This window comes from Pygoscelis adeliae, unplaced genomic scaffold (assembly GCF_000699105.1).
Source record: "Pygoscelis adeliae isolate BGI_AS28 unplaced genomic scaffold, ASM69910v1 Scaffold77, whole genome shotgun sequence".
NCBI lineage: Eukaryota > Metazoa > Chordata > Aves > Sphenisciformes > Spheniscidae > Pygoscelis > Pygoscelis adeliae.
Genome location: NW_008825216.1, coordinates 3258189 through 3276613, shown reverse-complemented (window position 1 = coordinate 3276613; position 18425 = coordinate 3258189). Strand labels below are relative to the sequence as shown.

The 18425-nt window shown below is 38.0% G+C and overlaps 1 protein-coding gene across 1 annotated transcript in view; it reads right to left on the bottom strand.

Annotated features, from left to right (window-relative positions):
• TARBP1 (TAR (HIV-1) RNA binding protein 1) overlaps positions 1–18373 on the bottom strand; it is a 40478-nt gene extending 22105 nt beyond the window's left edge. Inside the window, exons 1-12 of the mRNA XM_009329225.1 lie at positions 18287–18373; positions 17346–17415; positions 16323–16471; positions 15155–15207; positions 13215–13312; positions 11830–11965; positions 10682–10778; positions 9725–9814; positions 7283–7421; positions 5456–5552; positions 4987–5162; positions 1685–1782 (exon numbers count right to left, since the gene is read on the bottom strand). Coding sequence (XP_009327500.1) covers positions 1685–1782; positions 4987–5162; positions 5456–5552; positions 7283–7421; positions 9725–9814; positions 10682–10778; positions 11830–11965; positions 13215–13312; positions 15155–15207; positions 16323–16471; positions 17346–17415; positions 18287–18340 — 1257 coding nt within the window. The 5' untranslated portion in view covers positions 18341–18373. The remainder of the gene's footprint in view (positions 1–1684; positions 1783–4986; positions 5163–5455; positions 5553–7282; positions 7422–9724; positions 9815–10681; positions 10779–11829; positions 11966–13214; positions 13313–15154; positions 15208–16322; positions 16472–17345; positions 17416–18286) is intronic.
• Positions 18374–18425: the final 52 nt, after the last annotated feature.

Here is an 18425-nt window from a genome sequence, read left to right as displayed (position 1 = left end):
GTTGCTCTACCTATTAAACTGTTTTTATCTCAACCCACGAGTTTTCTCACTTTTACCCTTCCGATTCTCTCCCCCATCCCACTGGTGGGGGGGGTGAGCGAATGGCTGTGTGGTGTTTAGCTGCCTGCCAGGTTAAACCACAACAATCATAAAAACCACCCCCATATAAAGCCATACACTCAAGGAACTGTGTGAAGGAAGAACTCTTCCTTCATTAGTTTTGCGAGAAAATACACCTCTGAAATTTCACTTACCTTCAGAAGCCCTTCTCCTGATTCAACCCTAACTTTTGCTTTGACACAGACCACTTTTCACATCAATCTTCCATCACACTCACGTTTTGGGAACTGTCCGCTATCAGATTTATTTTCTTTCCTTGCATTTCCCCTTCAATTTGTACTTTCCATGCCGTTTCTGAGAAAGTACCCCAGAACCCCATGCTCCTAAGTTTCCACCCTTGCAGAAACACATGCTTTCATTTCCTCGCCAACTTACAGACTTTTTACACTCTCCCAAACACAAGAAGCAAATCTGACTTCTGTTCATTATCATTTCTGCACACTTGTCCATATAGCTTTCTCCATGAAGCCATGGTTGTCTTTTCTAACTCACTCTTCACTAAATAATTCTAAAAATGCCACTTTACCCATCTCCTCATCACAGTTGCCTCTTCCTTTCCAATCCTTCTGGTCTTCTCCCCAATAGTCTATCCAAATGCAGTCCACTAAATTAACAATCTTTAAACTGACATCTTCTCTTTAAATCTCTATTTTGGTTTTCTGCCTTTTATGATATAAAATTAAAAAGTGACGCAATTAAAGGTCACAATTAAAAGAACTGTGAAGATCTTACAACTTTTCATTTTCTCTTACTCCATATCCTTCTCTTCAAACTCCTAATCTATTTTTACCTCGCTTTCAAAGTTCCTACTTTGCATTTCGTTGAGTTTCTGAGTTTTGAGAATTAGCCTCCTTTTTAACTTCCACCAATCCCTCTTTCTCAAATCTGTTTTCTTCCAAAAATAACATAATTCTCCTCACCAACATTACATTCCAATTCCTCTTTCTCCATCTGGAAACATCTGTAAACGTTTTGCTTTACATGTCTTGTGTCTTTCTATTAACATATGACTTGAAAGCTCTTTAGAGTAGGAAACATGTACCTCCTCTCTCTCTAAAAAGCAGCGCATTTCTTTCATACATTCAACAGGGTATTTTTAAAGAGGTCAACCTCCTCTACCATCAAGTCATTTTCCTTCAAAAGTCACAGATTTCTTTGGGGTATAAAGTTAAACACTGGCCACTGCAAAGAACAAACAGTGGAAGATAGCCAATAAAGATGTTAACCGGGCTGAGTACTAAAAGTCTCCAAACATCTGATGTCCACAACTGTACTAGTAGATACAATACAGCATGATATGATACTCATGATTTCTCACTGTGTGACTTCTTTAGATTTGAGAAGAAACAAGGAATATGGGCTACAGACACTAAACACTACTTGTCAAGACACCTTTTTTTTTTTTCTGTATTCTTACTGTGCCCATTCAAGAAAGTTAACAGAAGTGTTTCTATGCAAATTGAATTTCTAGGCCTTTAAAGACTTGATATGAAAACTAGGAACACTGGTAAATCAAATTAACAAGCAAAACCACACCCAAGTATGTCTCATAATAATTACTTACAGTGCTCAACTCATTTGTAGTAAGCCGTCGGAGAACAAATTCAAGAATACTCTCCACAGCTGTCATTAGAGATTTCCAGATAAAAAACAATACCCCATCTGTGTGAAGAGAAAAAAAAAAAATGTATTAACATACAGAAATACACTTTCCTTAAGAAATTTATTACCTCATGCAGATTTAATTAAGTTAGAGTCAAAGTTATACAGTAATAAGCATTCAAATACCTAAGAATACCTTAAAACAGCTCTGTACTCTTTAGCAGCGTAAGCCATAGGGCTGAAAGAATCAAACCAGATGATATGCTTTCCTGAGATCTAATGTGAATTAGTGAACCAAAAACCACACAAAGCCAGAAGACCAAAGCATAATTTGCCAACTTTTAATGCACACTTCTGTCCAATTCCCAACCCTCTGCACAAACAGCTCATTAATGAACTTACTTTTTAATAAACAACAAAAGTTTCCATATCCAGCAATTATTGTATGTGAGAAAAATGCAGTTATCCATTTCTAATATGTACAGAAGTGAAAACTGGGTTTTGGTTGGGTTTTTTTTTTTGCTCTTTAGAAATAATTCAGCTTTGGATACAGAGTAATCTTACAAGATTTCAGTCAAGTAGCTTCCTGGCTTACATTGTAAACAAAAATGCCAGGTTATAACACAAAATGCGATACTTTCTTTAAGAAAAGGCTAGGCTACAAAGTATACCACACATGCATAGCATTTCACAAGTGAAAAGACACAAGTTTATTACACAAGGGAGATAGGTCACTCTGGTAAAACATTTTTAAACACAAGCACACTTCAATGTGTGCTTCAAGGGTAAGGGCTAGCTGAAAGCCAAAGATAACACATATCAATATGAAAATTGAGTTAAAATACTCTGCATGACCATCTTGTTCTAAAAATATCAGTCATTAGTTTCAGTATTTAGGAGAGTTACCCTGAGGTTCTATCCGCTGTTTTTTTCTGGAGGTGACCCTGAGTTACATTTCACATAGTGAAATTATTATGAAATGGAAGACCTTCAAAAGGTAGTAATATAAAGGGACGTATTTCCAGAAGTTCCAAATCTATATTGTACTTACTTTCAATGCTCTCTATTAAAACAGCTCATTGGACTGCATTTATAATGTTTAATTTGTGTAGAACAAACAGTTTAGCTATGTCAGATTATTATCCCATTTCACCGTAAGTCTCAAATCACTAAAACATCTTCTGCAATTAAAATGCAGAAATTCTTCAGATAAACATGTAAGACAGTAAAAACCAATTCACTACCAGGAGCTCTGTTACGCTGTCAAAAAAATTAGCAGCAAAAACTTACTGTTTAAAATAGTGAAGTCTAACAACAGTACAGACACCAAAATCTGTAGAAAAATGCTGCTTTTAACATGCATTGCAGACATGTCTATCCCCATTAAGGTATTCTTAAATAAAACACTTCCCAATTGTTATTACTTCTGTTTTACAAGCTTAAATGCCTTTCTTCTTCCCTCCCATTTTATCCTTTTTCCATTTGACAGACAGGACTTTTCACCTCCTGTTTAACCAACGCAGAAACAAAACTTCTGTATTTTACAGCATCACTCTTCCCGCCCCTCAACTGAGCCAATTCACAGCTGCGGAAACAAGATCTATTACTTGGCTCTCCTGTGCAGGAGGAAGAAGCACAAAAACATTGTCGAAAATAACATAAGAAAAGTAATCCTTGTTTCACTTAACACAGAAAGACATAATATTACAAGTACAATTATGAAAGCCTCTTGAAAGACTCTACTGACGATGAGCTGTACTGGAGTACCTATGGGGGTGTTCAGAAGGACGGAGGCGCTGCAATGCTCAGCCTCGCCGTGCCTCGAGAACTCTGTTAGCAGAGCTTAACGTGTTAAGTCAGGTATCAAAATTCTCAAGGCAGGAGCCATTGATTATACACGTACATTAGCAAGCACAGTGGCACGTAAGAAAACGATTTACAGGGTTAAATACTTGATACTAAAAACTTAACATGCGCTCGCACGTGTTTTGGAGGGTTCTGCTTCAGGCTTGCTCTAGCCTCATGCTGTGGACTGAACGGACACTGGCAGTTGGGGCACATCTTCCAGTTTAGTTTCACATCCAAGCAGTCGGAGGCCACCCCACAGTATGAACTTTAACAGGTTGCATAATTAGTTCTCAGTATTTCAGTCAAACAGCTAAAATTCAAGAGGGCGGTGACTGTATAAAGCACTTCTTAAAATTAGGTTAAGCATTTACTTCAGGGCTGCATTTAGACATCTTTACAAAACCTGGATGCAGAACCCGAAATAATTTTTTTTCCATGTAAGAGCCCAGATCTGTGGCTTCTGCTCCAAAACTACTCTTGTATTTCATGTTATAAAAATACTGAAAAAAATCCCAAAACAATCTGGAGAAGCAGAAACCAAATGCCAAGATCCCTCTAGTTCAGCATCCTAATTCATGAAAATAATGCAATTCTTCACTTGCTCTCAGGAAAAAAAAAATTATAGATCTATTCTGGTTACAAATTGACCAAGTTCTAATAAAAGTAGTAAGAACTCTATAGCTTTTGTTCAGACTCTCCTGAAAGGTCTACAAATTAAAATGCTTAATGTGGGGGGGGGGGGGAGAACTCCCACACAGTCAGATCATCAGGCTTGTGCTTAAGTGGGCACCTCTTAACTGCCTTGCTTTTTAACTAAGGTCAAATTGAAGCAAGCCAGTTAAGCACGCCTACTGAAATTCATGCCTAATACTGTGAAATAATCAGAGGCATCCTGTCTTTTGCGGTCTAAACAGCATTGGTTGAGACAAAAGTATCTACCAGTCAACTCAGAAAACAGTATGTCTAGCAGGATCACTTTATGCACTCAGGGAGGGCTCTGGCTGAACCTGGGGCAACTAAGCAGGTTAGGCTGGGTTTCTGTACTAACTTCTTTCTGAAGTGTCTAGATGATTTATGGAATCCATACAGTGGCAAAGAATAGGCCTATAAATATTTGCAATAGGGTCACACTCTCCAAATTTTAACTAACTGCTAATCTAATCCTAATGGGTAACAACTGCTTTCTCAGACGGCTTCCACATTCTCAATTCCCAGTCCTTGGGCACCTTCAGAAAAGCCCCTGTAGGATTGGACCCACAGCTCAATTTTGTAACAGATATGCCAGATTGTCAACTTTTACATTTACCACTTCTAGGCTGGTAATAATTTGACAAGATAGCCTTAAAACATTAAGTACCTTATTTTTAGTTAGACTATAATTAATATAAGACACAGTATACTGAAGATATCACTAACCATCTTGTGTATTGGAACATTTTAACGAACGGGTCTGCAATAACTTCAAGAGAAGCTGTAGGCTTTTATCTGTTTTCAGTGTTGGTATGTAAGCATTACTGCCAAGTTTCATCAAGACATCCAGAAGAGGGTTCAAGAAAGCCTCTAGTTCAATCCATTCTATGTTGCTTTTTCCACTACACAAAAACAAAAATTAAAAAGAAAGTCTTCTTCTGAGTATCTGCCTTAAGTGCTGAAGTCACTTATGGAAATAAATAGGACACATGTTTCCAGGTCACTTAAGTATCTTTAGAAGTGTTAGGCAGTATGTTTGCAGCAACAGTTGCACAAGGTCTAAGGAACCATCAGGCTGACCAAAAGTCTACAGAGAAAGATGGACAACTTCCTGACTCTAGGTTTCAGGTTTCTACTGGACCCTTCAGGAGTAGGGGGGTTGAGAGAAATGTAAAGTAAGGTATTTCATACTTACCTGTATTTATTCCTCATGTGCTCCACGTCTGCAGCCAACAAAATCACTGTTGCGACAAGCTTAGCTTCAAACCAGTCAGGCATAAAGCAATTTTCTCCTGATTAAAGATATTTTAAGGTTTCCACAGTATTTAAAAAATACCTTCATATTAATTTTTAAAATCTTTGGTTTTCTAACTTATTAAAATAAATTAGTACTATAACAACAATTAATGCTAACAAGAATATTACTACTAATTTTTTGCATTCTTCCATCTAGATACAAACTAAACTCAAATACAATTGCTTTCCCTCTACGCCTCAAAGAGGCTAATCTCATTGGCCTCTATGCTGAAATCAATTTTAGGCAACGTGTCATATTATGTAGTAGCTCCCAACAGGCTTTTCTATTGCTTGTAAAAATACATTAGCATATTCAAATGAAGTAACCAAGAACATAATTCCACTATGCTTCGTCAGAAACATCAGCTGTGATTTTGATCAGCTAGAAGTTATATGAAGAACTAAAACGATCCTGTCAAAAGGAAATAAAATAAATAACTGAAGTTTCTCTTTTCATCGATCTTCTGTTCAGGACCACATCATCATACTTGTAAAATTGTTTCTTAAATAGTAGTACGTAAGTTGGTTTTAGGGTTTTTTGACTGGTATGTTTTTGGCTTTGGGAATTTAGGCAAAACACACTTTGGAAGTCCAGTTCAAGCAGCTGGACATGGTTGTTAGGTTTTTTTTCCCTCCACAGAGCTGCTTATAAGCTAAGATTCAAATCAAACCAGGAAATTACAAACATAAATTTTTAGAAGTGAAACACAGATGTTTGCCATGGAACTACAGATAATATAGACCAAGGACTAAACAAACATTTCAGGAAGGAGAGAAGATCTGCCAAAATTTTTAGCAAAGCATTTACCTTGGAATATCAATAGACAAAATTTGCTCGCAACTTTTCTAACCATAAGACAATCAAGTGAAGTTTCCCAGGCCGCAGGAAGCCTCCGAAGCTATTTATCATTAGCAAATTCTGACCTAACTTTTATATCTCCTGTAAGTATAATATTTTAAAAGTGTTCAGTTTTGAATTTTGACATTATAAAACTATATGAAATTCGCTACAATTGCCGTGCTTAGGTAGCAAATAAGCGAGTGCCACACAAAAGTTGAAGTATTCAAAAAGTCAATTTGCCATTCCTTTCAATGTATCTGAAAGAAAATTCTGCACTGAAGTTATAATAATTTAAAATGTGGCAGTGAACAAAGAAGTCCCTTCAGAATTTATCTGCATATTGATACAGCATACAAAGAACCTTCTTTGGTTATAGCATGTGGCAGCTCATCTGCTGCAAGCGGTCCAAGATCAAAAGAACATCACTACGCAGGAAGGTGCGCAATGAGCTGCCAAACTGCGTAACTATACGGCACCTCTCTCCACATGTACTCGGTCATTTTACAAACCTCTGCTGAGAAAGGCTACAGAACCTGTATCTATTTACATTCCCTTGAGCTTTCCCTCTGCCCCCATACTCCAGTATCTTCAAGCACTGCTAAAAAAGTAACAGAAGAAATCTAATGGACGAGCATCAGTGCAGCATTAAAATTGAATATGAAGGCTTAATTTCAATTAATACTGCAGGACTGCATTTTATGAAGGAAAACTGGAATTAGAAAATAAAGTTCAAACTTAAGAATCGTGAATACCACAAATTAGGTAGAATTTGAATAGGTAAAATATAAATAAACAAACAGCTCTTCTAAAATCCAAAGGATTTTTGTAATTTTTTGTTTAAATTCTCTTAAAAAATCTTTTTATATTAATAAACATTTAACTTACTTTCAGATGCTGGTGTCTTAAGATACTCTCCCACAAGACTGCGTACATATTGATATAATGACGATGTCTCTTGATGTTCAAAATCAGAGGTTATCGACTTGCCGAAGCATCTGTCATTCACTTGTAACCAACTGCAAAGCTAAATTAAAACCAGTATGTTACTCTTTAACCATAACTGCCAGTGCTGTACTGACATTACCAACATAACAGTTCACTAAAGCACTGTTAAATCCACACTGTGAGAAGTATTAACTGGAGCTACCTTGAGGCTTAGCAGACTGTTCCCCTCTAATTAATATAGCAAAAGGTTCTTCCAGAGAGTAATTCAGAGCACCTAAAAACAGATTATTGGTACCAATATAAGAAAAAACCCAGCTCTTAAAAATAAGCAAGACTGGTAAAATTTCCCTTACATCAAAAGGGCTTCCTACAGCCAAGTGTTATCTAGTGAGAGACGCTTTTTTTTTTTTTTAACTTTTATGCCAAAAATCAACAGAATAGGATGAAACGTACAGCATACAGAACAAGAGGACACTATGCAAAAAGTCATCTATCATTATGTCCTGGCTTCGGCCAGGACAGAGTTAATTTTCTTCCGAGTAGCTGGTACAGTGCTGTGTTTTGGATTTAGGATGAGAAAAATGTTGATAACACACCCATGCTTTAGTTGTCGCTAAGCAGTGCTTACACTAGGCAAGGACTTTTCAGCTTCCCACGCTCCGCAAGGTGCACAAGAAGCTGGGTGGGACTATAGCCAGGACAGCTGACCCAAACTGGCCAAAGGGATATTCCATACCATGTGACATCATGCTCAGTACATAAACTGGGGGGAGTTGGCTGGGGGACGGTGATCACTGCTCAGGGACTGGCTGGGCATCGGTCAGCAGGTGGTGAGCAATTGCACTGTGCATCACTTATTTGGTATATTCTTTTATCATCATTATTATTATTTTTTTCCCTTCCTTCTCTGTCCTATTCAACTGTCTTTATCTCAACCCACAAATTTTACTTTTTTTCCCCCCGATTCTCTCCCCCATCCCACTGGGGGTGGGGGGTGAGCGAATGGCTGTGTGGTGTTTAGCTGCCTGCCGGGTTAAAACACAACACATTACATTACTGTACAACTAACCAAAGTTATGGCTGTGTATTCAGTTGGCTCTGGTGTATCCTATATATATATATAATGATTTCTTCTTTGAGGCTTTTTCATAACATTTTGCACCTTGCGAAGACATAAAACACATATCATCTGGAAATTTAAAATTTACAATCTCATTCTACATGAGAATGTAGGCACACATGGTAGGCACACTTTTCCCTTCGAGATTACCCTGTTATTCCTGCCAGTGTTGGGTTCAACCAAACAACATGCAAATCAGAGGCAGCTCTTCTACAATTTTTATGGCCCATATACTGGCCCATTCAGAGAGTCTCAGGATCCACATTACCTCAGACAGTAATTTCAGGACTAAGAGAAAGGCGAAACATGCACCATACTAGCAGATTATTCCTCTAAAGATAGAACAAACTTAGAAAATAGTGTTCTTTTCCATCAAATGAAATTTTACAACAGACAGTTGAGGGGAAGTGAGAAGGAAGTAGCGAAAAAGAAAATATATGATATACAGAAATAACTGTCTGTAGAATCCGATGAGCAAGAGCAGCTTCAGCTGAGGATATTACATCCACCTGGTATCCTTAATAAAAGTAGAGAGAGAAGCCCAAGTCATGGCTCTGTGGATTCCATAAGATGCCCTGCTTCGCACTCTCTCCATGAAATTACCAACCATGTAGAGGAATGAGCACGGATCCCTGATGGGAGAGATTACAGATACTGGTACAGGCTTACCAATAGCGATTTTAGTTCCTACAATCTTGGCAAAGGATGCAGAAGACTAGGACTGTGACGAACAAACAGAAGTCTCTTAAAGAACCAGTATTCAGGGACCAAAATTCTGAGTGAGACCTGATTCTAATTTGCATTTCAATATGGTTACGCCCAACAGCTGCAATACCCAGATGAACTCTAGGAAACACAATGAACTGGGGCATGCAAGCTCTGAAGGAGTTCAAAAAAACCTCTGCCTCAAGAAAGAGCTTTTTCTTCTGCAGAATTGAGAATTTCTGCATGAAGAAAGAAAGAGTCATATTTTTCTCCCCACCCACTTTACCTTCCCTTCAACAACCTCAGAATTCTTCCACTTTGAATCTGCTGAATAATTTGTTTAGGGTTAACATTAACACCTCTATAGCATTTAAAAAAAAAAAATCATAGCTTTCAAGTGAAACATAAATCCATCAGGACTCCACATCCAGAAATTCCAGAATGTACCAATGCAAAAGTAGCTAACTATTTAAACATTAAATTAGCAATAATAAATCATGCATCTGTATAGGTATTAAAAAATGTTTGATGAACATAAAAACAGCTTCAGTTCTCACCTCCATCCATAACGTAGTATCTCTCCTTAGGGATTCCTCTGGTCTAAGGGACAGAAGAAAGTTTGCAACTTCTGGGAGGGACACTTTCTCCTGAAGAAATTAATCGAGACACAATTGTCGCCAACGTAATATACAACAGATAGCATCTATATAACGACTCAAGAAGTTTGCTGTCATCTGACAAAAGTTTCAGAAAAATAAACTGACTGTTTCCTTTCCATGACACAGACTCATTTTTGCCGCTGTGGGACCAACTTATCTTTACCAAGGAACACAATGTGATTTTCCCAAGTATTAAAATCTATCTGAAAGTTAACGAATTACTAGAAGAACAGTGCTATTCACTAATGACACCTTTTAAATGAATGTTCATAAATGAGTAACAGTCACTGATAAGTACTATTTCTGTATTTCCTAAAGGAAATTCTGCTCAGACAAGTTCATAGCCATTACACAACATGGAAGACAGTCTACTTATCTAGAAAGCAAGCACATTATAAGACAACCAAAACATGAATACTTTGACTACTGAGTAATTAAGGTCTTGCTATTTCAACATTAATGGTAGTTTTAGCATTCTGGTATTATGAATACTTTTATTCTCTTAGGTATTTCAGAAAAGTCCATTTAGTTTCTATCTGTTAAAACCTGAGTTTATACAGCGGATATCATAATAGGATACTATTCCAAAACTATTGCGTGAAAACCCTAGAAGAAAACATCAACTAATAAAAAGTAATGAAAAAATACATCTTATGAAAACCAGAAGTTAACAGAAGCATACCTATACTTACATATCACAATTTTTTTAGTCACTAAAAAAAAAAAATCACAAATCCAGCAAAATCAGTTGTTCCATGTTGTATTTAGCAATTTTCTGAATATTGTTTACCCTGTAAAGTGTTAGTGTATTTCTATTACACCAGAAAAAAAAAAACCAACCAAAAAAAACCTCACCACATCTGTCAAATGCATAGCTGTTTGAAGAAGATAGCACTGAGCAGCTCCACGCAACAAAATCTGATGTGTAATCATAGTACACTGGAGGACATCTCTGCAAAGAGGAAAAAATATGCACTGCAGAAAACGCACACTTAGGAAGTTTAAGCATTTTCATGTATTTGCTAATTATTAACCATTTTCAGTACATTAGATTGTATTTAACAAACATATTCTACTAAGTATGACACAATCACTGCCTGATCAGCCAGCATACAATCCGGAACCAAGACTACTGCTACATGTACTTTCAAAAACTGATTATTACAACTTGGATAAGCATATACCTGACAAGATAAAAAAGCATGGGGGGGAAGCAAAACAAAACCAAAACTAAAGGAACAATCCCCATGATCACATTAGTTCAAACTGATAATTTAATATTTGCATTTCCCTCTGTAACAAATATAGAAATAAAGTATGTGTGCCATCAAATTCTCACTCTAGCACAAAACTGAAAGAAACCTTCAATGCTCTTTTATCAGCAGAGGTGTGTCTGACTTTTTTTTGCCTTTTTTTTTGGTAAATTACTTTTATACAATATTCTTTCAACCACCAGTAAGATTTAATTTCAAAGCTTGAATTCGATCAAACTGGAATAACTGCTGATTTTTAGTGGCTCTAGGAAGTGAAAGCAGATACTTAGGAAACATCAGTGTGATTAAGGACAACACACATGCCAAGAACTTTTACCTAGCCTTTTATTTACAAGTCCTTCAGTTTTCAATTTTGTGGGCTGTCCCCTAATATAGCCTCAACTGCCATTAAACAAGGTTTTAATGTAATTAGAAGAAAAGGAAGAAGTTTGATATATATCAGCTAGGAAGTATGGAAGACCAGGAGAAAATGATTCCAAAAAGAAGTGATGACGAAGGACTGAAATGCAAAACACTCATTTTTTAAGTCACACAGAAATATAAATACATTGGTTCTTAAATTGCTTTCCTCTGTGAATTAGACAGAAAGGAGACTGAACCTTCCATTCCCATGCACAGCCATCACATTCTCCCAGAAGTAACAACCATGAATTAAATCCTGGCTCTCCAGACGTTCAGCACATTTCTTTACAAGAAGTCTGTAAGAACACAATGCAGTGTACATCTTACCTTAAAGCATGAAGTCCTTCAGTGCCCAGTACTTTACACGCAGGGATATATGCCAGAGCCATAGAAAGAAACAAAACGGGTACAGCACACCAATGCCTACTTGTCATCTTCTGAATAAATTTTAACAGGAAACTACCTTAAAATAGAAGTAAACAAAACAATCCAGAGTGATTTCTTGTTCTCCAATGCATTTAAACAACACTGACCCCAACAGGAAAGTGTTATGATCATTTCCGAAAATTAAATGAAAACAACAGAATAATTTCCTCATTATTTCAATGAAAAGAGAATGTTCCAAAGAAGTCTGTCAGTAAGGTAATATGACAAGGAGATAACCAGAAATAAACTAAATTTTGGCTTTGGTGATCTGCCCCAATCACCATATTCAGTAATGGAATTTTAACTCTGATTGTTTCAAGTACTAGACAACGCCTTTTTTAAGCTGCTACTCAGTCCATGTGACAACAGACCAAAGTACATGGCAATTCAACCAGTTTAATGGATGCTGGCATGGCCAAAGCAAGCCTCAACAAGACACCACAGCTACCATCTGTAGAAGCAGGTCACCCAGTCTCAGGGTTGCTAATCACAGACCCTTCTTTTTGTGATAGAATATATGCCTTGGGACAGGGCAGAGAAATAGGGCATCTACGGCATTACAAACATGTAAGGTGTTTCCTACCAGAATATGTACCTGTAGATGCAGGATACTGAACAGAGCTGGTTCTACCCTCATTTAATCCAATTAAACCAACTATTAAATTCTGGTCTGTCAAAGGTTGCTCCTTCTTTTCAGCCTACACTAACACCAAAATTTGGAACAATCTCAGAAATATTCCTCCATCCAACCTCACAATAAAAGAATCCTTACTCAGCTTCAGACTTAGACTGGCTCTTTTGAATGTCTAACTACACAGGTTGTGACTAAAAAAACCAAAAACCAAACAAAAAAAACCCCCAAAACCACAAACAAACCCAAACCAAAAAACCCACACCAAGACCCCCAAAACAAACAAACAGGATAGTTCTAAAGATTTTGCCCAGCACAGTATTATCTACACTGACAAATAAAGAAAAAAGAATCTGCAAATACTGTTCACCTTCAGAACTTCGGAGTTTGTTTGGTTTTTTAACAAAAAAAGTAAGTCTGCTTCAGTTTGTCCCTAAAACAATTTCGTAGCTTAATACTGCAGCATCCCTCAAAGCCTGTGGAGACCTCTCTCTCCTCTGGAAACTCCACTGCCACAAGGAAAACTACTCCTTTTTTCTCTCAAGTAATGTAGAAAAATAGCAGTAAATGTTTACATGAAATACAGAAAATGGGTCCATAGTTTTTATTTGGTTTCTTTATTTCAAAAAAAGATAGAGGTGAAATTGTAACATACCTTTTTGTTCTTCTGGAAGAAGCATGAGATAAGTAGCCAAAAACTTCTGTAGCCTCATTCCCAAAGGAGGACAGGCTCCCATTAACTGACCTGATGTCCTGTTGGGTTTTAAAACATCAAATACACAACTGGCATGTTAACAGCTACAAGTAGGATTGCCCCTAAACAAAAACAAAGTGCAGTTCAGTGGTTACTTCACTGCAGAGACTGCTCCAACAGGCCACAGAGATGGAGTGCATCAGCTTGTGTCCTCCACTTATCCCAGTATTCCAGCAGCACCCAGCAAACGCACAGAGGATGGGGACAGTCACAACAGCGTGCCTCTCCCTGGCCACCTACAAGGACATGGTGGTAGCACACTCCGGCATTCAAGCGCAGCCTCAAGTCAAGTTACTGAGGCCTGAGAGCATCTTATGTTGAGGCCACGGTAAGAAACGGCACTGTCAGTTCAACCCCATGCCCGCACCCAGAGAATGACACGGGCCTCCAGGAGCGGGTTGCCAAGGCCCACGGGACAGCATCAGTGGTACACAGCAAGGATGTGACCAGTCTGATCTGGAGAACAGCACAGACAAATTACCTACACAAATGTGCTAGGGAGCAAGATTATAAAGTCAGTATAAACAAACCCACCAACTAGCACAGAAGGTTTTAAGTAAAGATGCAAGAAACACTCCATGAGACCAACAGAGACAACCTGTGTCCTACCAGGAGTCTCAGGATCCTGGCTATCAAGGATTAGCATCAGACAGTCATGAGATTTTACAGTTCTCTCTCATATAGCCTGACATTAACCATAACAACTCTGCATATTCTTGGTATGCTCAAACATGCACCCTCCTCTACACATCCCAACACTTCCACTAGAAATACAGAAGCTAAGAGAGAAGATTATGAAGCATCGATCCAACACAGCTCTAACATACACACTGGAACACTCGGCGCTTGCTTCAACTTCTGACTTCCCATCAGCGTGTGCCCATGGAAAGCATGCTGCAGCCAGCTAATTGAGATGAGAAACGCCTAACTGCTGCGAGAGCCCAAAGAGGTCACATTTGTCCTGTCGTGTTTAGATGAAACAACCTATTTTGACTACACTTCATCCAGAATCACCCAATCCAAACTAATCACTGGTTTAATAAGCAACAGTCACATTTTTTTGCCCAAAAAAAAAAGCATATGAATAGACAGTATCAACTTTTCTAGCTGCCTAACAAGGTCAGCCAGTCAAGGCTCCTCCAACATCGTTCTGAACTGAGTTTCAGATTGCTCGCTGAATCACTCAAGCCACCGCATCTGGCATAATGCTGAGTGCATGAAGTGAATTCAGCACTTTATTCTCCATCCTCAGTACTCTCCATGCAACTAGCACAAAGCACTGAATGCCATCAGCACGCTGAATGTGTAGCAACTTGCAATGCCTCAAGCTTTTATCTTTTCTTTATGTATTTATACCCAGGGAGGCCACCGTCATCCGTCGACCTCAAATAGTCTCCTGTGAAAAAGTATTCATTTCCCAAAAGATAATCAGGCACTGTTGAAAAAACACTTTATCAGTTATAAATTGGCAACAATTAGAGCAGCCCCATCTTTCTTTATGGCAAAAAAATAGCAAAGTCGTCTTTTTATCTTCTCAAGTTATTCATTTATCATATCTCACTTCATTTCCAAATTAATATTTCAACATCAGGTGTAAAATAGGACCTTGAGGCACTCCTATGTTGCTATTACTAGGATAAAATTGAACCTACTTCGTCTTCTTCACAGCCACCCACCTTTCCTGAAAAACTCTTCACCTGTCAGGAAGTTTAGCAACACCCTTTGTTTATTAATGTGTTTTCCTTTATCCAAGACCTCACCCACATACTCAAGCCAGTATTATTAGAATACCTTTCCAATAATCAATATATTTATAAAAAAAATTAAAATCAATGGCTTACCTGCTATAGAGGGAACTTTCTGATAAGGCATCCATTAACGGTCCAATAACAAACTGATAAAAGGAAACAAGAACAACAGCTAAACGTACGCTTGCAAGGCACATAGAGGCTAACTAGACTTATCTCACCAGACTTTAAAAGGACAGAGTCAGAAATTAGAGAACACTCTTGTTAGTAGTAACTAGTAGGAGAAAAAAAGAGGAGGAAACTAAAGAGAAGGGGGAGCAGGAGAATAAACAAGCAAAGCAATTTTTCTCACTAGGTACATTTTACAGAGCATTGTGAAAGGTGCAGGCAAGTAAGAAATCCTTTTGGGAAACGGACTGAGAAAAGATATTTAAACATGAAATAAAAGAAAGACTAGGGGCCAACACAAGTAGAAAGATTTAGGGTGTGTTTTAAGGCTGACTGGATTTCAAGTCAGTCATCAAGAGGCTGACTTGATTTTATAAATCAGAGATGTTAACCTCTGAGGGCAACGCTCCTTCTATGAAGGAGAGAAAGAAGAAATAATAGTATAATACAGATCATTCCTTCCTAAGGTGTAGCCTGGCTGGGGAGTCAACCTACAAACAATATTAATAATTAAAAAAAAAAAAAAAGAACTTTGAACTTACAATATTTCTTCCCACATATGCAATGTTTTAAAGTGTGGCTTTTCATGGGACACAGTAATATACTGATTATACTACAGAGACATTCACCTCCTCACAGGGTTATCTAGCAATGGATCTTCAAAATCCATCCTTGAGTAGGAGATACTACACACAGACTTGAAGTCTGTTGACCAGGTTTATCCAAGACTCTGTTCAACCAATTTATATTAATTAATAATTTTGAAAAGGTTCAGGGGGCTCTGAAAATCTGAAGCATCGATCACCCCTCTGAGAATTTCACTTCTGGTAACAAATTTCAATAAACTGGGAGCCAACTTTAATTAGAGAGCATTAGTTTGAAATCAAGGAATGAATGAGTGCACTCGAAAATGCATTCCCTCTAGCCAGGCCATTTTTCAAGTAATTATATATTTAACACCACTTACAAATACTGCTATCACTTGCACAGCTAAGTAAGATGGTATTTTTACAGAACATGTCTAATTCCAACACCACTGAGGCAATTAGTGTTAAGATATATTACTTCTGGCAAATAACAGGAACACTCTCACCTCCGAAAAACCAAGTGAATTTGGAAGAGGCTTTGTTTCATAAAGCTCCAGAAAATGAAGAATGCCTTCCTTCGTCAACGTTTTATTCTCACTCGCAAACATTCGTTTATAGATGCACATGTGCCATGATGGGTGAAACAACCAACAACCTGACACAAAAGCAAATTCTTCTGAACTGACACAGAAATGACAGTTAACATACTAACACACAACATACGGACATTCTAGACAACATCATAGTCAACTCACATGACGTTTCAAAACGATGATTATAGCTATTAGATTTATAAAAGTACCCTGCTAAATCTCCAATACGAAAAAAAAAAAATACTTATTAACATGGCTTTCAAAACTTACCCTGTAAATTTTAGTAGTTACAAATTAAAATGACTAACAAATGCAAAACCCACGTCCTTCTTCCTGCAATTCCGCTCATGTCAACATTGTATTCACCTGCAACACTTTCACACTAACAGTTTTCCCACTTTACAAATCTCCAAACTTTCACTTCTAACATCTTGCACTACCTAATTAGATGTGTTCCGTTTTGCCCTACAAGAGGTGACATTACATCCTTCACCATGCTGTCTCAGCACTTATTTTATCTCTTCCCTCCCCACTTGCAGTGAGGGAGTTGTGCAGGTAACTTGGCTCATCTGACTCACCCGAAGAATCTCTGGCTTTGTTTTATTTTCACATTAGCTTAAGTAAAGCAAAACACAGTGAAAAAGGACCATTTAGTTAGGCTTGCTGACAGAAAAAATATTTCATGATAACATAGTAAGCAATAAGCATATGCTAGGATTTCTTCTTGTTGTATCTCAGAGCAGAGCGGCACAACCTGTGCACGCTTGCCAAGCAACCCATGCATATAGCAGACCCACAAAAACCGGAACAGCCACCCAGCAAACAGCTAATCTAAGAAACAAAACATAACAAAAAGCCGCTACTAAAACAGTGAAGAAAAAAGTGTGACTTAACTGCCTAATATTTAGGAGATGCTTCAGAAGAGTTACGTCTTACCTTTTTCCCCCGATATAGCATGCTCATACAGACTGTTTAGTTTTGGTAACACTGGCTTTATGACATGGATCTGAAAGGCAAATCAGATGTAATATAAGTAGTCAGTTTATATCTCAAACCTAAGAACTGGCACTTAGTCATGGGCAAGCATTACTACAGTAATTGACAATATAACAGCATTTAAATAAGCCTGCAACGCCTGTGCAGCTGATCCGGGCACTTGGTACGTAACACTCAATCACAGGTTAGCACTGAAGAAAAACTGATTCTTCTGTGCTACTGTATCATAAGAACAATACTTTTTAATAACCAACCATTCTATTCATCAAAAGTATAACAAAACAGCACAAATCTCTAAAATTAAACACTTTGGTAAATACTATTTCTCTCAGTTACAGGACAATTATGTAGCAATAAAATAACTACGAAGAGGTAGTCACACAACTGATAGTTAACACCACAATACCACACAATTACAGGAGCCTCAAGTCAACAGGAGCCTTTCTGCCAAGGAGACTGGACACCGAGTCAAACTCAGTGATTTTCATCCAAGGCCACAAGCGCTTTACCATACAGATACAGACCCCTCTACTGAAAAGAGGTAAGTTGCAACAGCCAGATTTTCACTAAGAAAGAGGTTACCCACGGTCTCGCAATAAGCCGCAATCCAGGGTTCTCTCTTTCCTAGTTCAACCCGCTGCTTTAACCGGAATTATTCCAAAGACAGAGGAGAGTTCTGGATTTATTCCAGATGAATTACACATGCTGAGTTTTAAACATTTGGAATTCGAAATAAAAATATTCCTGCTAACGCCTACTTAGATACCCTCAACCACCAACACTGGAAATGCTCGACCCAATAAGAGTATGTGCGGTACGTGTGCCAGAAGTAACGCACCACGTGTAAACTACGACAGGCGCAGGTTTTACGGTGCTCCTACCTGGTTTCCTTCCAGAGTTTCCATTACCAAAATGTAAGTTTCCCAAAAGAGCATCAGCTTCTCATTCTTCTCAGCAGACCACCAAAAGAGACTCGATTCTACCACAGAAAGGGCAAGTTTCTCCCCGCCCAGCCCGGGT